Source organism: Zootoca vivipara, chromosome 14 (genome assembly GCF_965207765.1).
Source record: "Zootoca vivipara chromosome 14, rZooViv2.hap1.1, whole genome shotgun sequence".
NCBI classification, from domain to species: Eukaryota; Metazoa; Chordata; class Lepidosauria; order Squamata; family Lacertidae; genus Zootoca; species Zootoca vivipara.
In genome coordinates, this window is record NC_142597.1 from 46,154,582 (window position 1) to 46,180,440 (window position 25,859).

Genomic DNA, 25,859 nt, shown 5'->3' on the forward strand with positions numbered 1-25,859 from the left:
CAGGTTTTGAGGAATCTGGGGGGGGGGGAGCAGAGGTCTACGGCCAGAGTCTCCAACATGGCGCCCTCCCGCGGTTGCTGGCCTTTCAGCTCCCATGTCCCCGACGGCTGACCACCAAGGCTCAGGGCAGCTGAAGTCCAATGACATGGGGGGGGGGCACCCACAGCTCAGTTGGTCTCATCCTGACCCAGCCATGGATCATATTTGGGTGGGGCAAGATTTTACTGAGCCAGTTTAACACTCGTTTTCCACAGTCGTTTCACGTTCAAAGCAAAACAAAACAGGAGGCCAATAAATGGTATGATAACAACTCCAAAGAAGATGAGACAAATTCATGGAGGGGAGGACTCTTGTGTTGGGTCCCCTTTGGCCTGATCCAGCAGGCCCTTCTGATGGTTCCATGTTCATGATGTTGGATGGGTCAGGCACCTAGTAAGAAGGCCTGTTTTAAACTGGTTCTCTTCAGCACAGACACTAAATCTTGTTTGGAGGCTTCCACTTCCCTGCCTCCAGCCGCAAGCCACCCCCAGTTGCTCTCTCCACTATTGCTGCTTTTACCCCTCCCCAAGTGGTGCGAGGATTCACTGGCCATCACCACACCCCTGCAAGGCGGACCATGACCGGCTTGTCAAGGGCCACCTAAGGAGCTCTTTCAGGTAGGGGAGCAGATTTGAGTCTCTCAAAAGTCCAGCCTGCAACACCTCAATCAAGCCCACACCCCAGACTCCCCCCCCCTCCCCGAGGAATCAGAAGCAGCCTTGTGGTGTCAAAAGAAAACTTTTATTGCTGTTGAGGTTTTTTTTTTTCAATGGTTTTTTTATTTATTTATTTCTGGTATAAAACGAAAGGGGGTAAGGCACATCCCATGTACAAAATGCTACGGTGGGCACAGCAGGCTGCCCCCCTTTTGAATACTTTGTGTTGGGGGGGTGTGTGCTGTGTCCTCCCAGGGCTTGGGTGGGTTGGGGGGCAGCTGGCTCAGACAAAGAAGGCCCAGCCCCACGCTTGGGGGGGGGCAGCTGGGAGGTTGTGTGTGCAAAAAGAGGTAAAAGGAAGATTCACATCTTAACTTGACCTTTGGTTAAAAAAGAGTTGGAGGGGAAGAGAGGGGGGGCAGCTGTTCTGGCAGGGCCTGAAGGCAAAGGGCACATCTTGCCCCACAACCCCCACCCCACCCTCTCCCCATAAGTGCAAAGAGAGTCTGGCAATACGTCCACTGGTCCAAGCTTGGCTTGCCCTCCTGCACCCCAAAGATGGAAGGGGCTGCCGTGGGGATGCCCATCCCGCCGTCAACAGAGCTGACAATCTAGGGAGTGTTTTGTCTTTGTCAAACAGTCCTTGGGGGAGAGAGGAGGAGGGCATCCCCCAAACCACACACACAAATACCCCAAAATAATCTTTGGCTCCAAGTGAGACAGTGGAAGACGGGACTTGGGGTTGGAAGACTGGGGTGGAGCTGGTTCAAAGGGAGAGGGACCCTTTGTGGTAAGAAGGAACACACACACACACCCCATCACGGCCCCTTGGTCACAGCTGTGTGGAGTCTTTAGTAGGGGGAGAAGGGGAGCGAGGGCCCCCTCTCCGATTCACATTGCAAAAGAGGTTGAGGGGAGAGTTAAGTGCTTGCTCAGGTGAGGCCCAGGGCATCCAGTCACCTGTTGCCAAAAGGGATGCAGGGAACTTCAGGACATCCTGCACCTTGCTCTGCCCCCACAGCCACCACACAGGATTTGTGAAAAAGACTTCCGGACGCTTGGACTCTTGGCTGCACTTGGGAGCTTCACCACCTTCCCAAAGTCACTGCGCAGCAGCCAGCCTGGAAAGGGATTAGGGGGGTTGGGAGTCTAGCGACATCTGCAGAGCCAGGAGTTTCTCTCTCCCTAGTTCTGCAGGAAGGCACATTGCGGAGCTCTGTGTAAACCTTAAACCCGAAGGGGTTGGGTCCCATGCCAAGAGGGATTCTCACGCTTTCAAGATTTAAGGCTTCCACACCTGTTGTCCTATCCCCGCCCTGCCCATTGTGACAGGCAGGAAATCAACAGGTGTGGTGGTTTGAAGGCATAGGGTGACAATTCAGTGCGTCAAGATATCTGGTTATAGAGGGACACATGTCTATAAGATGCGAAAAGGACACTGTCTCTGGGCAGCTGAAATGTACGCAGCATAAACAGAGACCACCGACATGGTACTCTGTGCATTCTGTGGACAGTCGCCCTCCCTCTCACCCTCCTTTCTCTGGCCACTGATACCCCACTGAGCACTGGGAACCAGAGTCCACAAAGGTTTCTGGGGGCCACAAGGCTCTTCAGCTGTTCCTGTAGACCCAACAGAGCTGCTACCCGCTTTGCTAAAGTCCAGGCCTGCTCAGAGGACGCCTCTGGGGCCTCCCCTAATTGAGACAGGTAGAAATGTGGGACTGCCCCACAGGGAAAGGACAACCTCCTGGCCATTTCTGGAGGGCAGCATCTAGGTTTGATTCCTGAAGGGAGAAGGAATGGAGTTGGTGGGATCAGGCCCATGACACACAGGCCTCACCTCCCAAGCAAGGCGGGGGGGGGGGGGGGGAGTCCTCAAGGTGCTCTCTGGATATACTTTACAATTTATTAGCCTGCTTCTTTTCCTCCCAACTCAAAACCCTGGGCACTCAAGGGAGGGGGGGGCTTTAAGGCGTGGGGGAAGCATCACTGATTGTCACTTTGTTGTTAAAGCTTTTAAGAGCTTTAGGGTTTGCAAAAAAAAACCAAAAAACCGTATGTCCCAATTCCTGAGAATTGCACCAAGGCGCCTTTCCTGAGCAGATCCCTACAAGTCTGACAACTAGAGATCTTTTGCAGTTTGGGCGGGCAAGATTCCCTTCTCTCCTTGAGGAGAGAGCTCTCCCATGTTTCCAAAAAAAGCTGGGATATCATTCTGAATTGCACCACTTCAAATTTAAGGGCCGGGGAAACATTTATAAGCCACCCCCCCAAAAAAGAAAAACTAGCGTGTCAAATTATAATCTCCCTGCACCTAGAAAACTAGGAGAAAGTTTATCAGGCGCACTTTTTCCCCTGCTGCACTAGTTTTCCACCCCTGGGGGGCTCCTTTCTGGTAGAGCACTGAGACTTGCAGAGGCTGTCAGGCCCCAGCAGGAACATGTTCCTTTTGCCCAATGGCGAGATCAGCTGACAGGTGACAGAGGCCACTTGGAGGGGGAGACTCTTCTCCCCCTCCCCACCAAAAACAAAAAGAAAAAACCAGCAATGAGGTTGGACTCGGTGAGTCTTTGGGTCCTTCCTTCCAACTCTACGGCTACGGGGGGGGGATTTGTATCTGAGGTAGGGACAAATTCACAATTCCGTTTGGGGGGCGTGGGGGCGGCAGCTCCACAGCTTGGCAGAGAACAGAAATAGAGAAGAGAGAGTGGGGTGAGCTTTGGCTTCACGAGAGGTTGGGGGGAGAGGACGACGACTCCATGACGTCCCCTCCCTCATCACCAATAAGAGGGGGCTGGCCTGTTCCCTTGGGGTGGCTGCGGCAGGTCACTTTGGGTGAGGAAGCTGTCCTTCTCCCCCGCAGTGGGGGCAAGGCTCACCCCCTCTCCTGGGCAGAACACAAAGGCACTCTCACACACCCCCAAACAACTTGGGGGAGCCCCCTCCCCTCCCCAACAAGCCCCGGTCCGTGGATGGAGAGCGTGGAGGGGGTGGTGCGGGGGTCGTCAGGGGGGTGAGAAGCGCTCTATGGTCCGGGCGTGGTGGTCGTTGTGCAGGTGGGCAGCGGCGGCGGCGGCAGCTGCAGCAGCCGCGGCTCCCTGGGCGAGCACCTCGGCCGCCTTGTCGGGGCTGAGCCCGAGGTAGAGGCCCTCCATGGCGGCCTTGGGGTCGGCGGCGGCAGCCAGGAAGTGCGACGTGTGGCTGAGCAGCTCCTTGTCGTGCTGCTGCTGCTGCGCCAGGCGCGCCATGGCCAGCACGCCCTCGGGGAAGTCCAGCTTGAGCTTGCCGTCGGGGCCCGCCGCCGCCGCCGCTGCCGCCGCTGCCGCCGCCGCCGCGTGCATCTTCATGTGGCTGAGCAAGTTCCTCTGCTGGGCGAACTTGCCCCCGCACACCTGGCACTCGTAGGGCTTCTCTCCGGAGTGGATGCGCATGTGCTCCGTCAGGCGGTACTGGCGCGTAAAGCGCATCCCGCACGCCTCGCACGCGAAAGGCTTGAGGCCCAAGTGGCTCCGCATGTGGCGGGTCATGGTGCCGCGCTGCGTGAACTTCTTGCCGCAGATGGAGCAGGGGTAGGGCCGCGTCAGCCAGTGCGTCTTCTCGTGCTGCCGCAGCGTGGCCGGGTCCTTGTAGGCCTTGTCGCAGGACGAGCAGCGGTAAGGGCGCAGCAGGTCGCACGCCCCCGACGGCACCGGCGGTGGCGGAGGCCCCTGCTGCTGCTGCGGCAGCGACGACGGCGGGAGAGGTTTGTCCAGAAAGGGAGAACCGTGCCCGGCGGCAGCAGCTGCCTCGGCAGCCTCCTTGCGGTACAGCTCCTCTTCCTCGTTGTGCGCCTCGACGTGCGCGTTCAGCTGCTCCGACGACGGGAAGCCCTTCCCGCACGGGATGCACACGTACAGGTTGTCGCCGCCGAAGCTCTCCGGCTCGTAGCCCAGGTAGCGCTCCAGGCTGCCGCCGGCCGGGGAAGGCCCTCCGCTGCTGCAGCCCGTCTCCTCGCTCGTGCTCTTGTCGTTCTCCAGGTCCTCCCCGTCGGGCTCGCCTCCACCGCCGCTTTCCAAGCTCGGATAGCGCCGCGGCGGCTGCTCCTGCGAGGAGGGCGACTCGGGCTTGTGGTCCAGCTCGCCCTCCTTGTCCCGCCGCCCTCCCCGGCAATCGCCCCCGCCCTCGTCGTCGTCCTCGTCGTCGTCCTCCACGTAGCCGCCCACCAGCGGCTCGTGCTTCATCCAGCGGTAGAAGAACTCCGGCGGCGCCACCTCGCCGGCGCGCCCCGACGGCTCCGACCCGGGGCTGCCTCCGCGGTGGTGGTGCAGGAGGTGGTGGAAGGGCGCCTGCAGCTGCGAAGGGGCCGCCTCGCCGAAGGCCGAGTGGTTGGGCAGCAAGGCGGGGCTCTCGGGCCTGGCGTTCTCGCGACCCTCCATGGTGGCGCGCAGACGGCTCTCCGGCGGCGGCGGCGGCGGGGCGGGCAGCTGCGGCGAGGGCCCGTTGGGGCTCTTTTTGGAGAGGTCGAGGCCGCAGAGTGGGGAGCAGAGGCGCTCCGGGGGGCATAGACCGGCCCCATGAGGGTGCGCGGAGGCTGCGGCGTAGAGCTCCCCGCAGTGGGTGCTGAGCGGCTCTGCGGGGCGCGGCGGCAGCCCCGGGGGCGCGTAGCAGCTCTGGATGACGGGCGTAGCGGCGCGCAGGCCGCGCGCCAGCTTGCCAAAGGGCGAGTAGCCGCCGCGGAGCTGGCAGTACTTGCCCGAACGCTTGAGCTTCTTCTTGCACAAGGCCACCAAGTCTGGGATCTGCAGGTAGCTAGCGGCGGCCAACACGGCGCCCAGGCTGGGCTCTCCCTCTCCGCCGCCGACGCCGTCAGAGTCGCCCAGGCGGCCCGTGTAGATGAAGTCGAGGACTGCGCGGAAGACGCCCGGGCTGACCATCTCCTGGTCCAGGTTGATGAGGTTGTCGTGGACCACCAGGGCCTTGAGGTAGGCGCTGCTGGCCGCCAGCACGTTCTTGTGCGCGCGGAAGAGCGCGTTCTGCACCACCAGGATCACGTCGCACAGGAAGCCCTTGGTGCGCTGCGCGTTGAGCTGCAGCAGCAGCTGCCGGGAGTGGCCTGCCGACTCCGACGAGGCGTCCAGCATCGCTGCGCCGCGCTCTCCTGCAGAAAGACACGCACGGAAAGAAAGAAAGAGAGCCCGGCGGGCAGCGTCAGCACGGGGGGCCCAGCCTGCCCGCACCGCTACCCTCTCCTGTCCCACGACGGCGCGGACGCCCCCTCGGACCCCGCGCGCAGGCGATGGCAGGGTGTGTGACTCTGCCTCGGCCCCCGGCTCCTCGAAGGGCACTCTGGACGCCTTCCCCACCAGTCTGCCCTTATAGAGGGGTTTCCCTCTCAAGGAAGGAGGAGGCGGCGGAGGAAAGGGGGGATGTTCAGCCCCCCGGTATCTCCGCCGTTGCCGATCGCATCCCACGCCCCCCTCCGGGTGGGGAGGGGGGCAGGGCTAAACGTTCACACCTGGAGGGGGCAGCGCCTGCAGAGCTCATCCACGTCTCTCCCCTCGCCCAGCGCAACCACCCTGCGGAGCCAACCGGCCAAAAGCACTGATGCAGCCGCCGGCCTCTCCGTTTCCACTCGTCTCCCTCTGGCCACGAGCCGGCTTTCAGAAGGCTTGCTTCCTGGATGCCGCCTCGGCAGACCCCAGAGAGCACAGCGAGCCCCGGTATTCTGCCCTCCGGAGGTCCCCAAGGGGCGGCTGCCCCAAGCATCAAAACGCAGCTCCCACCCTTTCCTTTTCTCTGCGGGCTTTCTAACCGTGAGCCTTAAAGGCTGCGATCCTAAGCGAGCCTCGTTACTAGAGAGTCAGCCCCGTTTCATTCAGCGGGACCGGCTTCCGAGTAAGCCCTGCAAGGTCCCTGCCCTTCTTCCAACCGTCTCTCCAAGCGCGCCTCGCGGGGGTCCGTCCGGGCCCGGGGAGCAGAAGGCACCGCTTGCACCCAGCTAGCGGGCCGGCAGAAGAAAACTGAGAGGCTTGGGGGAGCCTTCTGGGCCCAGGAAACTTCCTCTTGCTCCAGTTTGGAGCTGGGATCCGAGGCACCATCTGCAGGGAGCGCCCAGGCCGAAGCGAAAGCGGCCCTGCGCTCCCTTCTAGCCGCAAACAGGGCGAGGCCTGGTCTGCCTCTTCCAACTCCTCACCAGCCCGTTAGGAGGGTCAGCTCCTCCGCCCCGGGGGTGAGGTGCAGGGTGCATAAGCGGAGCTGAGGGTAGGGCGAGCCATGCCTAAACTGTGGGGTTTGTTAGTCATAGGTCCCTGCCAAAAAAAGGGGGAGGCACATTATGTGGAGATATGTGCGATCTCGTGAAGGCCACGGAAATGTCAAAAATGCATTTCGGGAAAGTTTAAAAACAAAAACAAATTCCAAAATGTGAAGGAGAGTGGCGGAAGGAGAAGGAGAAAATTGAAAGATCACTTTTGACAAGGCGAGAAGAAGGAGCCGCCCGCCTTGCCCGCCACGCTCTCCGGGCTGCAGAGTTGACAGCCCGACGGTGCCCGCTCCGCAGCCGGGAAAAGTGCTTCCAAAGCCGCTGGCCTCGGAGGAGACAGGAGGGCAGGCCGCTCGGCCGACCGAAGGGAGATCTTCCGCCCCAGGACCGACTGCAGAGCTAAGAGCGAGCTCGGGAGAGGACTTGGGGTTCAGTAGAGGACCGAGGAAGGCCCTAAGAGCCCCCCGAAAAAAACTTCCAAGGCGTCCCGGGACGCGGGGCAAAAACCAGCCTCTGCTTTCCAAGTTATTCCGAAGGAAAGCCGCCTTCGGTTGTGCCTCCCGCTTCGGGTTGACATGTCGGGCAGGGCAGGCTAAGCTTGGCGGGGCGAACAGGGAGAGCCGCAGCGCAGCTCAAGCGGAGGATCGGGCGCGCGAAAAAGCGCCGCGCCTGGGACTGGGGGAAGGGGCGGAAAGAAAGGGGGTTTCTTTTCACGGGGACGGGGACGGGGCAGTGAAGTATTTTCGTTGGGTCTCTTCGGAAGGGGCGCGCAATCTTACCCGCCGCGCCGTCTTACCCGGGAGCCCCGTCGAGTCAGCCAGGCAGGCGAGGTCCGTGTGGACGCGCATGGCTTAGCGGGCTGCGCTACTGCCGTGGCGGTAGCGGCGGCGGCGGCGCCCGCCCCTCACCGGCGCCTCAGACCTCTTGGCTGCCGCTGCTCGCTCTTGCTGCTGCTGCTGCTGCTGCTGCTGCGCTTGAGCCCCCATGTGCCGGGAGCGCAGCGGCGGTGGCAGAAAAGGTAAAGGCCGGGCCGCGAACTCCGCCTGACCCCGAGCTGAACTCGGGCGTGTTCAAGGAGCCGCCGCGGCTTCCTCCTCCTCCTCCTCTGGGCCAGAGAGAAGCAAGCGGAGCAGGACGGGGCGGGCGGGACGGATGGGGCAGAGAAGGAGGAGGAGGAGCCGCCGCGCCGACGGGGCTCCCGCAGGAATCGCCCCAGGTAGGAGGAGAAGCAGCGCCCCCCCCCCCCCGTGGGATGGGATGGGATGGGATGGGAGGGAGGACCTTCAGGCCGGGGCGGGTCCCTCGCCGATGCGCGCTGCCGGGGGTGTCCTGGCTCCGGCTACCCTGAGGGGAAGGAGAAGAGGGAGCGTCGCTGCCGCTGTCGAGGGAGCTCCGTCTTTGGTTGGCCCTTGGCGAGCACCGCTTCCCCGTCCGGCCCCGGGAGCGCTTCTCGTCCAAGAGGTGGGTGCTGTGGGTTTCGGGACCAGCGCCAGCGCCTCCTTCCGCCTCCCCTGCCCCACTTCTGCTTCTCCTCTTCCACCCCCACCCACACAGCCCGCATGTCTCCGCGGGATATGGCGATTTGGGGGGATCCTAGGGGTAAATAATAGCCCTTCCTCGCGCTTCGCTCCCCAGCCGCTCTCCTGCCCCCTGCCCCCGGGCCACAGCCCCCTCTCTCCTGCTCCAGGAATCCCGCGCTGCCCAACACACGCGCGCACACACGGACCCAATTCCTCTCGGCGGGTGCTGAAGGAGCCTGCTGGGCTGGCGACACCTGGCGGTCGCAGCGGGAACCACAAAGCGGCACTCCGCTTCATTCAGGCGCGCGGCTCCGGGGGTCTCCGTCGCTAAGGTCCCGTCGGGCGCTTTTTTGGAGGCCTGGGACCGCTTTGAAGGGCCGGTGGCGAGGGGTCCAAACGGGAAGTTCGCAGCGGGGGAGTTGGGATCCTGATCTGCTCCAGTAACACCCCCTATCTGAATATATAGCGTCTCTTTCGTTATAGATATATGTTTTTTATACCGAGAGCGTTGCTGTTGCGCTCAGGTACTGCTTGGGGGCTTCGCTTTGGGGGCTTCTGGTTGGCCACTGTGAGAACTGGGTACTGGGCTCGATGCCACCCCCCCCCTTGGCCTGATCCATCAGGGCTTATGGTAGCCCCACCCCCTCCACCAATGTCCAGTTTTCATTCTTTTAAAACACAACACCCAAATCCCCAGTCGCTCTGAACTGAGCATGTAAGCAGGATTCTACCCAGTTCCCCACTCAGAAGTCACACAATCAGTCGTCCAGGTCCTGCTCGGGGGCTTCCCCTTTGGGGCATCGAATTGGGCGCTGTGAAGATATTCGGCCCAGTCTGCACTGCAGGGCCCTTCGGGTGATCTTCTCGCCTGTTTTCAGTGGCTTGGGGGGTGTGAGGACTTGGGAAGCCGCAGAAACCGGGAGTTTTGCACGGACAATGGGTCTCCCTTCCTGCTGCCTCGGGTTATTTCTTTGCAACCTCTCTCAAATTTGGGAAAGAGCCTCCGCCGCGTCGGGTCTTCTCCTGCAGCCAAAACCAACCCGAACCCCCGTTGCTATCAAAGCGACGACTGTGGTCCTCAGCCGGGGGCAGGAACCGGCCAAGGAAAGTGTGTGAAAGAGAAAGTGATGTTTATCCGTGTGTGTGTGTGTGTGTGTGACAGAGAGAGAGAGAGAGAGAGAGAGAGAGAGAGAGAGAGAGAGAGAGAGAGAGAGGGAGAGAGAGAGAGAGAGGGAGAGAGAGAGAGAGAGAGAGAGAGAGCTTACCTTGTTTTTGGACGATGCGATTTCGAAACGAGACTGGGACCAGAGTCCTGTTTTCTCCTTAGCTGCTTCCAGCGCTCACCACCCCGCTCCTTTCCCGCCCCCTCCATTTCCAGTGACCCAGTGTTGCCTAGTGGTTAGAGTGTCGGACAAGGACCTGGGAGAGACCAGAGTTCAAATCCCTCACTTCGCCAGGTGACCGGGGGCCAGTCAGTCACTCTCCGCCCAACCTACCTCGCAGGGTTGTTGGGTAGATTAAATGGGGGGGGAAGAGAGAGAACCACCTTGAGCTCTTTGGAGAAAAAAGGTGGGATTTAAATGCAATATGTAAATAAACAAAATTAATTTCCTTTTACAAGTCACAATAAAGTACTGTAATACAGAATCTTATCGCCAGGGACCTCCTTCCGTCTCCCCTCTCCTCCATGTCTTCCATTTTATTCCATTCTGACCCGCTCAAGGCCATCAGACCCACTTCACAAATTATGTGAAATCCAGCTCTGGGCCCTGAAAGGCATTTCTCGCATTTCTTCATTATTTGGGGGGCGCTTTTCAAGTAGAGAGGGGTCACATCCCAAAGCGGCTTAACAGCGGAGTTCAGGCGCGATATGATTTTGAACCGGGAGAGCAGGGGGAGGCATCGTCCACACGAGACCCAGACCCAGAAGCGTGCGTGTAAGAGAGAAAAAGATGGTAAGATCCGTGTTTTATTCCCCGCGCCTTCAAAACCTCAGTGCATTTCTCTACGCCGGCGGGGAATACAAATATTATACAGGAGTCCGTGTTCAGACGACCACGGCATAAAAACCCACATGAGCAGCGCTCTAAATACCAAATCCCTCCACTCTCTGAACACGGGTAGGACTTGGAGACTGGTTTTTTTGGGGGGGGGGGGAGCTCGCCTCTACTAATATTCCCTGCAGGCGAACCCGCCCCCCGTCGCCGATTGACAAACGGTTGGACGGGTGAAACTATTTGCTGCTTTCATTTATTTCGAAGATTTATAAAACGCTTGATCGAAAGAGATTCTCCGGCTCTGCTTTTCCCGGGTTAAATTGAGGGTTAAGCTCAGCCGCGGGAGATTTAGGTTAAGGAGCGAAAATGGACCCGAGGAATATAAGGCAATTTTTTTTATTGCGCCTATTCTTCCAAAAAAGGATTTAAACCGAATAGGAACGTTTGCCTCCTTGGCTGGAGGAGCGAGACGGTTTTTCTCCGCCTTTTCAAAGGCTTGAAAACGACAAGAAACGCGTTAATGAATTAATAACAAAAACTTCTCAACTTAAAACAAAACAACACAATTGAATTTACAACCGCAACAAAAACTTATGAAAGGGGATTTTGGGGAGGGAACGGTGGATTCTGCTGGAAGCCACCCAGGCGCGCCCAACTTTGGAGAGGGAGAAGAGGCCCTTTTTTAGGCGTTTGGAGATCGCAGGCCCGCCGCCCCGGGGATGGGCGCCTGAGGCTGGTTTCATTTTCGCCTCTCTTGCGTCGCAAGCCCAGGCGGACGGACGCCTCTCCTTTCCATCGCTGTTCAGGAGATTCCCCCCACTCAACTTTTGAAAATACGCCCCCCCCAAGGGCGCACGCCCAGACTTCATCTCCTCCGGGGCTTTCAAAGACTGGCGTGTTTGCCGATTTGCGAGGCGAATTTCGAGGTCGTTACCGTGGATTTATCCCGGTTTTTGAGCGAGAATAACAATTGCATTTCAGGAATAGCATGTGCAAATCCCCACACCCCAATTTATAATTATTATTGCTATTATTACTATTTTATTAATTGCTAATTTAATTTAGTTTTTATAATAACCGTTGCTGTTGCTATTAATAATACCAACAGGAATCTAGGTCGTACTGTATTTGTTTTGTTTTTTGTTTGTTTGTTTGTTTTGTTTTTAAACTACCTTGTCAGCCTCTTCGCGACTTCAGAATATTTCCAATGAATAATATTATTAATTGATTATTTCCGTGGGATCGAACGCTTTGCTCTGGCGCCCGCTCCTTTTGCCGAAAGGCGCCCAGGGGGGCCACACGACCCGGCCCGCGGACACTTCCCCCCTTCCCAGAGAAGGGAAGAAACCCGGAAAGCGAGGTAACTTGTCTGCCCTGGGGGAGCTCAGCTGCCCCGCCCCGGGACGAGGGGAGACGAAGTTCGCTTTTATCCCGCTTTGAAAGGGCTCCGCTCGCCTTCCCCGCCAGTTCCCTGCCCGGAAGATTTGCAAATAAGAAGCTTAGCGAATATGAAAGTCTGAGGTGTGTGACACAGCCTCTCGAAAGCAAAAGCAGCAATCACGTACCCACAACGAAAGGAGGCAGGAAGGAACAGAAACAGAGCCTGCAAGGGGGGGGGGCTAGTCCTACTCGGAGTAGACGTATTAACTGGCACGCATAACTTAGGTCTAATGATTGCAGTGGCTTTACTCTGAGTAGAGCTGAGTTGGGGAATCACTCCTCGTGGCCCTGCTTCCGTTATAAAAACTGCTAAACCCGTTTCACTACCCTCCTCGGCGCCCCCACCCACTTTTAGTGGGGGGTCCGGCTTATTTTAATTCGGGGTTCTCTGGTGCCTTCGGTGGGCTTTCAGAGGTGCGTCTGGAGAAACGGTGTGTCCAGGCTAACATAATGAAATACTAAACAGTAACAATCAATTGCACGTTTATTCAAAATCCAGTTAAATTTTGTTTAATCAATGCTACAAAATTGATGAACCTGATGCAGCGACACCACCAAAGTCTGATTGTCATCTCCGGTGTCCCTTTTGCCTCTTAGCGCGCGCAAACACACACACACACACACAATATCTCACTGCTCCCCCAGGAGGTGCTACTGTCCTTTTTGGGAAATGCTGGTCTAAATCACCATCAGGCAGACACGGGCATTTCTGCAATAGCAGGAGAAGCCAAGAGGAGCTTGGAGACTTACTGGTAGGTCTGGGCACCTGCCTGTCTCTTGGGGACAGAAGGGAAAGCCCCAACATCTTCATCCCATCCCATGACCCCAGAAAAGGAGCATGGCCTCCCCAGTGGTGGCTCCAGCTTGCAGACTTCTGCAGACAAGCAAAAATACAGATGGTTCTTTATGAACCTTAGCTTGCCTTCCCTACTCTCATTTCTGTCTTTCCAAATGCCCATTGTTGACTGCTGCCTCAGTTTAAGGAAGAGGGTCTACCCGTTTCCAAATGGGCTTTTGGGCTCCCTGCAACCCATAATAGCTCAGGTCACTTGGCTTCATCTTGGAAGGCAGAAATGTCTCCTCTGGAGTGCCTAAACGTAAACCACTTCAAGGTTGTCGACAATCAAGCTGTATATAAAGAAATAAAGAAATAAGATTGTCGGATGCAAGCTTTGGAGTCACACAGGACTCTTGCTTCAGGATGAATCCTCAAAAGAGAAAGACAGGGCCCTGTGTGACTCAGAAGCTTGCACCTTAAAATGCCAAGATATGAGGGAAGCACTGACCCTCCTATCTTCCTATATGGCAGCTTTCTTCAAGCCGTTGCAATTCTCATCAGCTAGATTTAGCCGTGGGTCTAATAGTCCTTGACAGAACTCTCCATCACGAATGTGCCTCATCCCCCTTTCAGAGACAACTAAGACCATCACATGGCGGTGTGATTCTGGACTGTATAATCAGGCAGTTTCTCAGATCCATTTAAAATCCCCTGTCAGCCACACAACCCCAAAGTTCAATTATTATCAGAGAAAATATATTTATAAAACTTTTATCTAGGAGGGAGAGCAAACCTCAGACCCAGAGGAGAAATGTGCCCCCCCCCGGGCTTCCCATCAAGCCCTTGGGCCTTGCCCCAGGCCACACCCTCTTTCCCTAGCCCCTGATTGGCCCTACATTGCAGATTTTGGATGGCTTTTGGGGGTCCCTCCCAATGCTCCAGTTTTGATTCTGCCTCTTGCTCGCTTGCCTGAATGGAAGGTGGAGAGTTTTATGCGCGAGAGCACAGTTTTTGTATCCAAAAGTACAAAATCACACCTGTGGCTCCGCCCTCTTTTCCCTTTGGCCCAACCCACTGCTGCCAAGTGGCTCCCAGAAAGTTGCCAGCGAGCCACTGTGGCCCTCAGGCTGAAAAATCCTCACCCCATGACCCTTTTCCTGCTGAATCCTTCCTAACACACATCCACGCTAAACAACTCCCCACACTTCCCTCATAGTTTCCTGGTCGGGAACAAGGCTGGATAAGGCCTTGTTGGCTGCCTGCCTGCCCATAAGTGCCAGAAATGAGGCTGGGAGGGTGGCTTTGGCCCAGGGCTAAGGTCAGGCTGGCATTTTCTCCTGTTGTGGAAATGGCTGCTGGGGGGAGTGGGGTCTGGACCAAGGGAGAAAGAACTGCAGGGCTGCTTCTTAGGGGGAAAGAAGGGGTGTCTCTTTTGGGAAACCCACAAGCAGGATCCGGGCACAAGAACTTCTGCTCCCCTGGTTCAGAGACTGCAGCCTGCATGTCCTTTGAGAATCAGTGGTTCCCAAACCTTTTGATGGGCCACCCCCCCCCCCGCTTGGTTGCCTAAGTTTTTCATCCCCAGGGCTCCCAACCTTCTTAAAAGAATTATTCAGAATAGTACCACTGAGGAAAGACCGGGACGCAGTAAAAATCAGAACGGTAACAATTAATTGAACGTTTATTCAAAAGCCAATGAGAACTATTTAGTTTCATTAATTCAACACAGCAGATGAAATCGGTCCAACTTTTCAAAGTCTGATAGTCACCAACACCTCCAGCCCCCCTGCCTCTTAGCAGCCCCCCCCCCCCCCGGTAACCCTCTCCAGGAAGTGTTAGAAACTGGGATAGAAAAGCTAGGAGTGAAATGGCTCCTGAGAGCTGGGTTATGGGCGCCAAAACAGAATGTCTAGTTGCCACTGGAGGAGTCAGCAACACTTTTTATTTATTACTTTTGATAAGCATGAATTAATATGCAATTCACGTAAGTAGCACATTGTTAATATCACATTTTTTTAGCAGAAACTGTTAATACATGTTTAATTTGGTGTTGACAATAAAAAATATTGGTACCATACTTCAGTTTTCAAAACACTCTACTCTTTATTGCTAAATTCCTTAACATATTGTCTATCTTTGACATATACTTTGAGGCTTCAAAGCACATACATTTCAGGAATCCTTGAGTGTCAGCCAGGTGCAAAAATCTGGCACCCAGACTCTTTGAGCTGCTTGCAAATGTAAAATCTTTAGGCTCAAAATGTGCCTGGCACCCTGCTAATTTCGAACCCTGCCTCTAGGGGCTTCTGCCACCCACTTGCATGCACACTGGTACCTATATAGAAAACCCAGACCTGGTCTCCTTGGCGCCCACCCACTGAGTCAGGGAGCCTCCAGGGCAGAGCCCAAATGCGGCCCTCCAGAGGCCTCTCTCTCTGGCCCTCGGAACTCTCCCCAGGCCACTCTCCTCCTTGGACTCTGATCCTGCCTCTTTCCTTCTCTGGAAGGAGCATGGAGAGAGGTGGGTGGGTGGGTGAGTGTGGGTAGAAACCTGCCTGCTGTATGGAGGTAAAATTTGCTCCGGGACACTTAATGAATGTTTACTTATTATTCTTTAACATTTATGCACCTTGATGGCATCCATCTGTCTCGAGAGACAACAGAGTGCACCCCCAGGGGTCAAACTGCTGCATTAGCAGCACCGGAGTGGGCTCTCCGAGGCACAAGCCTGGGCAGTGTGTCTGGAGGTCGTGGGCCGCCCAGATGGCAAGACTCTTGGCCTCACTGATATGGCCTCACAGAGCAAGGCGCTTGGCATCTTCTGATTGTAAAAAACCAACAGACAACCTCAAAGCTGTTTACTTACGTTCCAGTTGTGACACCCGCTTGTTTGTGTATTATGTTTATTGTTGATGCGTTGTCAAGATTATTTCATAGAATCATAGAGTTGGAAGAGACCACAAGGGCCATCCAGTCCAACCCCCTGCCAAGCAGGAAACACCATCAAAGCATTCTTGACATATGCCTGTCAAGCCTCTGCTTAAAGACCTCCAGAGAAGGAGACTCCGCCACACTCCTTGGCAGCAAATCCCACTGCCGAACAGCTCTTACTGTCAGGAAGTTCTTCCTAATGTTTAGGTGGAATCTTCTTTCTTGAATCTTCTTTCTTTATTTAAAGTAAAACATGATAATGCATTTTTTAAATAATGAAATGTGCCTTGGTTGTCCTGCCTACCACTGACATACGTGTCCCCTGGGAGGGGACCTAGAAGGGAAGGCAGTCTTCAAGATGAAAGAGCCCCCCCCACCTCTGGACTAATAGCCCTCCTCCTCAATTTTGGGCAAATCTGGCCTCCGTTAAAGAGACCCCATTAGAGAGACTGCATCTTCAGCAGACTGCCACACAGACGGTAGCCGAATTTATCTGCCCGACAGCCAGCCAGTGCTATAATGTTGTTGTGAAACAGTGGAAGGGTTTCTTTTTCTTGTGACAGGCCAAAGGATGCCTTCCTTTCCCCATTGCATAGCCAACTTATGGAATTCACTGCCGCTTGAAGGCATTAAAAGCGGGCTTTGCACTTTCTAGGGACGGGTGACGTGAGGAGGCCTTGCCGTGTCCTGCTTGCTGGACTTCCTGTTGTGGCGTCTGGTGAGAAACAGGAAGTTTGCCTCAAGGGCCTTTTGGCCTGACCCAGCGGGGCTCTGATGCCTGTGAGGTTTTGAGGACAGATCTCAGATTCTTGCATTTCCCTTTCTCACTGAGCCTTCCACAAGTTCAACCGCCACCCTCCTCCTCTTCATCTTCTTGCAACGGAGAGCTCTTCAACAACGTTTTGTTCTGACCCGATGCCCCCTTCATTAAAAGGAAGGCGCTCCCAGGCCAACAAGGGCGGGCTCAAGTCCCAGGGATGGTTTTTTTTTTCCTGGGCCCCCAGTAAGGGGCAAACCGGCTGAAAAGCTTTGCACAGGGTATGAAATGAATGTGTGATCTTAATTTTATGTTAATAATAAATGTGATTATACATGATAAAGCGATCTTCAGCCATCTCACCCCTTGCTTTTTCATGCAAGACCATTCGCAGTTGTTTACAGTCGTCAGTCAATCACCCATTTCCACTACCCTTCTGAGTGATACCCCTCCCCACCCTTTCTCTACATATAAGCGTCTGGGGACTTCTATTTCAGTGTATCTGAAGAAGTGTGCATGCACACGAAAGCTCATACCAAAATAAAAACTTAGTTGGTCTTTAAGGTGCTGCTGGAAGGAATTTTTTTATTTTGTTTTGACTACGTCAGACCAACAGGGCTACCTACCTGTAACTGTGATAATATTTGTACCTGTTGAATCCTAGAATCCAAGAACTGTAGAATTGGAAGTGACCCAAAGCTCATCTAGTCCAACCCCCTGAAATGCAGGAATCAGCTAAAGCATCTTGGACAGATGACCATGCAATTTCAGCTTAAAAACCTCCAAGGAAGGAGAGTCCATCACCTCTTGTGGGAGTCCGTTCCACTGTCGAACAGCTCTTACTGGGAGAAAGTTCTTCCTGATAGTTTAGTTGAAATATAAAACTTTGCAGAGCATGGAGAAAGTGCATAGGCTTCTCAATGTAATACTAAAACTCAGCAGGGTCCTCCAATGAAATGGAATGTTGGAAGATTCAGGGCAGTTTTTGTGGGAATGTTCAGGAATGTGGATGAGGAGATATTGTTTAATATATCCTATCCCCGCTTGCGCTAGCAAGCACAAAACTTTAGCAGAGTAAAACATTCCCCTTTTTGCAAAATACACAGCAGAAGAACGTTTGCGCAGGCTTGATTTAAGCCACTAAAATAAAGTGTATTTTCCTGGTATTTCCCCTTTTTCCCTCTTAAAAGAAAAGACACAACACAATGCTCTTAAAAGTATAAAAGATGTTTACTTACAAGCATCTCGAGGTACAGCACACTCAAGAGGTAGACTTGCTTAGTTAAAAGGTAATATATACATTGTGAAGTTCACTTATAAGAAGTGAGACTCCATCTCATCTCTCTCTCTAGGCTGGAGGCCTTGAGGGAGAGACTCACTAAGATGTGTGTAGTCCAAGAGGTCTGGTCCAAGAGAGGGAAAATGGCTGTTTCCTTCGGGATTTATCTGCCACTTCCTCAACTCATTTGCATGTGAAGGAAGAGGAAACTACGCTTAGTCATATCCTCCTCCTCAGTCCTCCAAGTGGACTATCTAGGGATTGTTGTGACTTGACTGCACTTAACCCTTTGCATCCCACAAAAACCCCTTCTCAGGCAATTCACAACATACACAAAAACATACATAAATAACTTTAATCAACCACCCAAGAGTCCCAGCTTGCCACGAAGATCCTGGAACTTCTCTCTTGGCAGGGGCTTTGTTAGGACATCTGCAGTCATCTGGTCAGTGTTGCAGTAACACATTTCAACAAGTCCATCCTCGATCACCTGGCGTATGTAGTGGTACCTGACCCCAATGTGTTTGGTGCGTGCAAGGAACTTTTCACTTTGTGTCAGCTTCATACTGCTCTGATTGTCCTCCATCAAGCTGACAGGTCCCGTTCTTGGCACGCCAAAGTCCTTCAGGAGCTGATCCAGCCAGGGGATCTCTCTGCAAGCTTCCGAAGCCGCAATGTACTCAGATTCTGTGGACGATAAAGCTACACATTTCTGTTTATAGCTGCCCCATGCAATAGCTCCGTCCCCATACATAAAAACATAGCCACTTGTGGATTTATAATCCTTATTGTCCCCAGCCCAATCCGCATCAGTGTACCCAAGCAGTTTAGGGTCTCTGACAGCTGGCAGTTTTAATTTACAGTCCATGGTTCCCTTTAGATAACGAACAACCCTCTTAACTCCAGCCCAATCATGCTCAGTGGGACAACTTACTTTCCTACTTAGGATCCCCACTGCACTTGCCAGGTCAGGTCTGCATGTGGTAACCAAATACAAAAGTTTGCCGACCGCTGACCTGTATTGCGTGTTGTTTGGCAGCAACTTCGAACCTTGTTGATTCTTCAAGAAGTCTGTGGCCATCGGTGTCGCAACTGGGTGTGCGTCCTGCATCTGCATGCTTTCAATCAGTTCAGTTATCTTTTGCCTTTGGCTGAGTAAGAACGATCCATCCTCTTCTCTCTCAACTTGAATTCCCAAGTAGTATTTCACTTTTCCAAGTTCCTTGACCTCTACTTCCCTGTTGAGGTGTTTGACTATGTCTTTATAGTCTTTCTCATTTGACGTAGAAATTAAAAGGTCGTCAACAAAGGCTAAAATGTACGAAAACTGTCCATTCCTTTGTTTGGTGTACAAGCACTTATCAGCAGTCCCTTGCTTGTACCCAAGCTGCACCAGCATCTCATGGAGTTTCTGGTTCCAAGCCCTCGCTGCTTGCTTCAAACCATAAAGTCCTTTCTGCAGCTTGCACACTAGATGTGCCTCATTTGGTTTAATGAAACCTTTGGGCTGCTTCATATAAATCTGCTCAGAAATTTCGCCGTGAAGAAAAGCTGTCGCAATGTCAATATGGTAAACTGACATTTGCTTAGATGCTGCAATACTTAAAAGTAGTCTGACACTGCTGTATCGAACTGTCGGTGCAAACACTTGATCGTAATCCTCTCCATACTTCTGGGAAAAACCTTGTGCCACAAGCCTAGCTTTGTAGCGTTGCACCTCCCCTTCTGAACCCTTTTTAACCTTGAACACCCATTTACTTCCAATTGCTTCCTTACCAGGAGGTAGTTCTGTGAGTGTCCAGGTCCTGTTCCGATGAAGTGCATCTATCTCCTCCTGAGCAGCTTTCCTCCAGAGACTGGCTTCATCTGGTGGCATCCTCTCTATCTCTTCCCATTTGGAAGGTTCCTGTGGAGACGCCGACCTTGTAAGGTAGGACAGCCGTAATGGTGGAACACCTCTGTTGGTTCTGGATGAGCGTCTGACCTCTGGTCTTTCGACCGCATCAGCTTCCTCATCCTCCTCCAGCAGTGGCATATCCCCATACAGCTGCTCGTCATCATCTTCGTCTCTGGTGCTGCCAGGGGCCTGGACCTCCACGTCTTCTCGGGTGTCACCTATAGGGGGTGCTACGACACTAGAAGTTGGATTAGTACTTTGTATTGGTTCAAAAGGAAAAATCACAAATTCCTCATCCTGTGGCTCCTTGGAACAATCAATGGCAGTGTCCTTTGTATCAACTTTGCCTTGCTCATCGAAGTAAATTACATGCTGCGAACTTGTCTTGCCAGTTTGCGGATCCAAGACTCTATATCCTTTTCCTCCAGAAGCGTACCCAACTAGGATCCCTGCCTTCGCTCTGGAATCAAGTTTGTGTCTGTGCTCTTTGGGCACATGATAGTAGCACAAACTTCCAAATACACGTATATGTGACAAATTTGGGGCTTTTCCATGCCAAAGTTCAAATGGTGTGCGCTCTGCGCCTTTTGTGGGCAGTCTGTTCTGAAGATAGACTGAGCAACGAGCCGCTTCACCCCACAGCCTGTGTGACAAGTTAGCTTCCTTTAGCATGCACCTTGTCATTTCCAAAATGGATCTAAATTTCCTCTCTGCAATTGAGTTTTGTTGGGGTGTGTAGGCAACTGTGGTCACGTGTGATATGCCTTCTCTAGCCATGACGGCCTGCATCTCATGTGAACAAAATTCCCCACCATTATCGGACATTAAAATGGAAGGGGCTCGCTGGAACTTGTTCTTGACCATGTTAAGATAGTCCCTGAACAATTCCACTGTCTCACTCTTCTCCTTGATAAAGTAGGCTACGCAGAATCTCGAGAAATCGTCCAAAAATATCAAAATATATTTATTACCTCCTAGAGAAGACACATTCATTGGTCCACATAGATCTGTATGGACAATGTCCAATACTTTAGTGCTTCTCTTCTCTGCACAACGTGGGAAAGAAGGTTTAGTTGCTTTCTCACTAACACAAGTTATACATTTTGATGTTGGTGTATTTGTGTTGCTTTGCTTTACCTGCAGACCTCTCACAAGATCACCTTTCTGTAGTTCCAGAATAACGTTGGTGTCTCTGTGTCCAAGTCTCTTGTGCCAGAGATCCAGACTTCCTTCGTCCTTTTGACTTGGTTGCGCCACCTTTGCAGACTGGTTCTGCTGGTTCTCTGAAACATTAAGCTCATATACACCATCCTTTAGTGTGCCTTGAACATAAACTTCATCATGCTTAGTCACAATACATTGTCCTTTTTCAAATGTAATTTTAAAACCTTTCCTGTCCAAACTGGACACGCTGAGTAAGTTGCAATTAAGCTTTGGTGCAAACTTAACTTCAGTTATCTTAGTATTAATTGTTTCATGATCTACGTTGAATTTCAAATTCACAGTTCCTGAACCAATTGCCTTTACAATGTTGCCATCAGCAATCTCAATTTCAGAGGTTTCATCCCCATTAATCTCATTAAAATACTCCTTTTCATAACAGAAATGAGAACTCGCTCCACTGTCAAGAATCCACTTATTGCGCTTATTTTCACAATCCTGGACAGCTAAACTCCTCTCCTGCATCAACATGGTTTGCTCATGACTCCCCTTCTTAACACCTTGTGGTTTTGAGGGGTGGGATTCAACTTTATCCCCATTTTGACTCTTGCAGTTCCTTGCTATGTGGTTTTTCCCATTGCATTTAAAACAAATTATTTCTCTAGATGTCTGTCTGGACTTTCCAAAATGCTTGGATGCATAGCTGCTATCCTTCCTCCTTGGATTCCTTTCTTGAGAATCAAGGCTATCTCTGCATTCCTCTCTTAAATGGTTGATAAGCTCATTAAAAGTTAAATCCTTTGTGTGATCCATTATACTTTTAAATGGAGCAAACGTAGGTCCCAATGATGCAAGCATAAACGTTACTTTAGTCACATCATCAAAGGCTCTGGGAGTAAGGGCAATTCTTTGAACAATCTCAGAAAAATTCTTAAAATGCTCTGTAAACTCTTCTCTAGAATTCATCTTCAACTTGAGTAACTTATCCAACAAGTATCTATAGGAACTCTCTGTAGATTGTGCATAAATGCGTTCAATGTCCTCTAGGATCTTAGATGCATCATCTTCAAAATTTATCATTGATAGATGCTCATTCCTCAAACTGCTCAAAATTATGTGCTTGGCTTCATCATTTTTAATACTCCAAGCTTCTATCTTAGCTAAAGCTTCTGCATCGGTTCCTGTAGGCTTTTCTTCCTTAATGGCCTGCAGAACACGCCTAGCAGCAAGATAAACTAAAACGCGCTGCTTCCACTGCACAAAATTATTGTCATCCAGCAGCATAAAACTTGGTCTTGCCTCACTATCAAAACTGGAGCTTGCCATCTTAAAACTTCAAAAATTTCCAAAATTCAAAAATCTTTCAAAAATCAAATTCAAAATCTCAAAAATATCTTCACTACCTCTGAGCTTTCTCAGTGCTGTAAACTCTGAGGGAGGGGAGGGGTAGTTAATCCCCCAAGCACACTGCAGAACAAAGAGACCATGTGCTCAACCAGGAAATCCTAACTGGAAAAATCCTACAGAGTTCAAAATCACAATCCAAATCAATCCTTCAAAAATACACAAAATACGCAACTCTGGGCCGCAATAACCCTATGTGGGAATGTTCAGGAATGTGGATGAGGAGATATTGTTTAATATATCCTATCCCCGCTTGCGCTAGCAAGCACAAAACTTTAGCAGAGTAAAACATTCCCCTTTTTGCAAAATACACAGCAGAAGAACGTTTGCGCAGGCTTGATTTAAGCCACTAAAATAAAGTGTATTTTCCTGGTATTTCCCCTTTTTCCCTCTTAAAAGAAAAGACACAACACAATGCTCTTAAAAGTATAAAAGATGTTTACTTACAAGCATCTCGAGGTACAGCACACTCAAGAGGTAGACTTGCTTAGTTAAAAGGTAATATATACATTGTGAAGTTCACTTATAAGAAGTGAGACTCCATCTCATCTCTCTCTCTAGGCTGGAGGCCTTGAGGGAGAGACTCACTAAGATGTGTGTAGTCCAAGAGGTCTGGTCCAAGAGAGGGAAAATGGCTGTTTCCTTCGGGATTTATCTGCCACTTCCTCAACTCATTTGCATGTGAAGGAAGAGGAAACTACGCTTAGTCATATCCTCCTCCTCAGTCCTCCAAGTGGACTATCTAGGGATTGTTGTGACTTGACTGCACTTAACCCTTTGCATCCCACAGTTTTAGAGTTAAACTGTGGAACTCCCTCCCACAGGAAGCAGTCATGGCCACTGATCTGGATGGAGGCCGCCACGCTTCTGAGTACCAGTGCTTGCAGGCGGGGCTTCCCAGGGGGGCACCTGGTTGGCTGCTGTGAGAATAGGATGCTGGACTAAATGGGCCACTGGCCTGATCCAGCAGGCTCTTCTGATATTCTTCCCCAACCTTACCTGCCAGAGACTGAATCTTGGACCTTCTCACTAGGCAGAGCTTGGCCCTCTTCCCCTCGGCTACTTTGTGCCCTTTGTGATAATCTCTCTGGGATGATCGAAAGAGATGGAGGAAGAGGTCTTTCCGAACGATGTTCCATCTCCTTTGGATCACTTGGAGAGGACAGGTTGGAGGCAAAGTCCTTTTCTGAACCAGAGATTATGGGATGTCCCCCCCCCAAGCAATGGGTGCAAAGCGAGGAGTTTGCCAACTGTGCAGAGAGGAGGAACATGTTTGGCAGGAGGCAGAACCCGGCTTTGAAGGCATCCGATGATCTCACTGTTGGTTCTGCATGCATGGCTGGGAACCAGGGCGGCTGATCAGAGAAAGCTGCGTTATCCAGAGTTCAAGTCTCCAGAGTTTCAGAAAAGCTCCACTCGGAGAGTCCGGGGGTTGAGACTGAGGGCTCTGAGCAATGTCCCTTTCCGTAAGAATAAAGTTAGATTCCAGTCCTCCTGGTTCTTAATGAAGGGCTGGCTTCACCTGGAGCATAGGAAGCAAGTCGTAATTCCAAATAAATCAGAATAGCTGGCCTATACGATTCAGGTCCTTGGGTCCGTCTAACTCAGTCCTGCCACTGAGTGGCTCTCTTTCAGGCAGGGAACATTCCCAGTCCTACCTGTGGGAATGTTGTAGATACTAGGAGAGGATATATTGATTGAATAGTATCCTTCCTAACTCACGATTGTGAGTCAACAGCAGAGTGCAGCCCCCCCCCATATACAGCAGGAAGCTAATTGGTAGATTTGTTTGAATCTCTTTAGGGCGCTGTGGTCTAAACCACTGAGCCTAGGGCTTGCTGATCAGAAGGTCGGCGGTTCGAATCCCTGTGACGGGGTGAGCTCCCGTTGCTCGGTCCCAGCTCCTGCCAACCTAGCAGTTCGAAAGCACGTCAAAATGCAAGTAGATAAATAGGAACCGATACAGCGGGAAGGTAAACGGCGTTTCCATGTGCTGCTCTGGTTTGCCAGAAGTGGCTTTGTCATGCTGGCCACATGACCTGGAAGCTATACGCCGGCTCCCTCGGCCAATAATGTGAGATGAGCGCGCAACCCCAGAGTCGGTCACGACTGGACCTAATGGTCAGGGGTCCCTTTACCTTTACCTTTGTTCAGATTGGGTCCTGTTCCTGGTAAGGCTTCTCTTACCCCTCCTAAAAAGAATAAAGACAAAAGAAGCTTCTTTTAAAAGTAATAAGAAGTCATGCCCACCTACCTGGTCACATGCAGGGGGACGATGCTGCAGACCAGGTGGAACTGGCTGAATCAACATCGCCCTTCCGTGTCCACTCTAGGCAAACAGGAAGTGTTGTACTTGACTGCTTATGTTACACCCCACACTACTTGGGGATGCTGCCAGGGATTGAACTTGAGGCCTCCTACGTCTCTAGGCAACATTCCTTTCCTTAAGAATAAGGTAGGCTTCCAGTCTCCATGGTTCCTAACAAAGGACTGATATCAACAGGAACAGAGGAAGAACTTTCTGGCAGTAAGAGCTGTTTGACAGCGGAACGGACTCCCTCGGGAGGTGGTGGCCTCTCCTTCCTCGGAGGTTTTTAAGCAGAGTCTTGGATGCTTTAGCTGAGATTCCTGGATTGCGGCGGGTTGGGCTAGATGACCTTTGGGTATCCCTTCCGACTCTGCATTCCTTTGATTCTATGAGGAAGCTGCCTTATACTGAGTCAGACCACTGGTCCACCTAACTCAGTTATTGCCTAGAGTGACTGGCAGCAATGGCTCTCTAGGATTTAAGACAGGGGACGTTCACAGCCCTACCTGAAGATGCCATTGGGGAATGGGCCACATCTCAGCAGTGGAGCAGCTGCTCTTAATTTACTTTTATTACATTTACCCCAAGGTCCCAGGGATGGGCGGCAACAATAAAACATGCAACTGTAAAATGGGGGGGGGGGAATAGGCACAATTGTAAAACAAGTGTTTTAGATTCCGTATGAAAATAGTCTGAAAATTGTTCCAGTGCAGATGGAGACTGGGATAAAGGCCTTTAGGAGGCAGCAAAACGGCAACAGAGATGTCTAATATTGCAAGGAGGAGGTGCCACCACGCACAAGGCCCTGTTCCCACATTGCATGGAATGGACCCGCTTTGCAGACAGAAGATCACGGGTTCAATCCCCAGCGGCGTCTCCAGTTATAAAGGCTCAAGGAGCAACAGGTGCTGCAAAAGGCAGACATCTCTGCTCTGAGACCTTGGAGAGCTACTGCCAGTCAGAGCCGACAGTACTGGGTGGGTAAGCAAGGAGTCTGGTCTTGCATCCAGAAGTTCCTTGGTTCCATTCCCACATTTCCAAAAACAAAGAAGAAGCCGCTTGAGGCAGCAGGACAAAACGGCCTGAGACTTGGTGAGGCAGTGTCACAGACACAAAACGGGACTCATACTGAGTCAAGATGCCAGGCAATGAGGCAGTGGCAGTCTAGCAGTCAGAGTGCCAGCCTAGAACCTGGCAGGCCCTGGGTTCAAGTCCCTGTTCAGCCAAGAGGCTCGCTGAGGTGACCTTGGGCCAGCTGCCATCTCTCATCCTGACCCGACTCAACATCAGGAAGAACATTCTGACAGTCAGTGGGACAAACTCGCTTGGAAGTGGGTGGGCTCTCCTTCCTGGAGGTTTCTAAACAGAGGCCTGTCAGGGATCCTTTGACTGTGATTCTTGCAATGCAGGGGGTCGGACTAGATGACCCTTGGGGGACCCCTCCAAACAAT

At 52.4% G+C, this 25,859-nt stretch overlaps 2 protein-coding genes across 20 annotated transcripts in view; one reads left to right on the forward strand and one right to left on the reverse strand.

Annotated features, from left to right (window-relative positions):
- Window positions 1-766: 766 nt before the first annotated feature.
- HIC1 (HIC ZBTB transcriptional repressor 1) lies at window positions 767-7,935 on the reverse strand. The gene is made up of 2 exons (XM_060283102.2): window positions 7,733-7,935; window positions 767-5,832 (listed from the first exon to the last, which is right to left on the reverse strand). The coding sequence occupies exons 1-2, from the start codon at window positions 7,782-7,784 to the stop codon at window positions 3,701-3,703; spliced, it is 2,184 nt and encodes a 727-aa protein (XP_060139085.2). The 5' UTR covers window positions 7,785-7,935; the 3' UTR covers window positions 767-3,700.
- LOC118097417 (uncharacterized) overlaps window positions 7,930-25,859 on the forward strand; it is a 32,952-nt gene continuing 15,022 nt past the window's right edge. For 13 of the 19 annotated variants that reach the window (XR_015947088.1, XR_015947103.1, XR_015947089.1 and 10 more), the window contains exon 1: window positions 8,232-8,397. Coding sequence is in view for 1 of the 19 variants with exons in the window: in XM_088658097.1 (XP_088514223.1) it covers window positions 8,245-8,397 (153 nt within the window). In the remaining 18 variants the exon portion in view is untranslated. Of the gene's footprint in view, window positions 8,153-8,231; window positions 8,398-25,121; window positions 25,314-25,859 lie in introns of those variants that run through there. The other 6 variants (XR_015947091.1, XR_015947100.1, XR_015947102.1 and 3 more) reach the window with 5 other exon arrangements.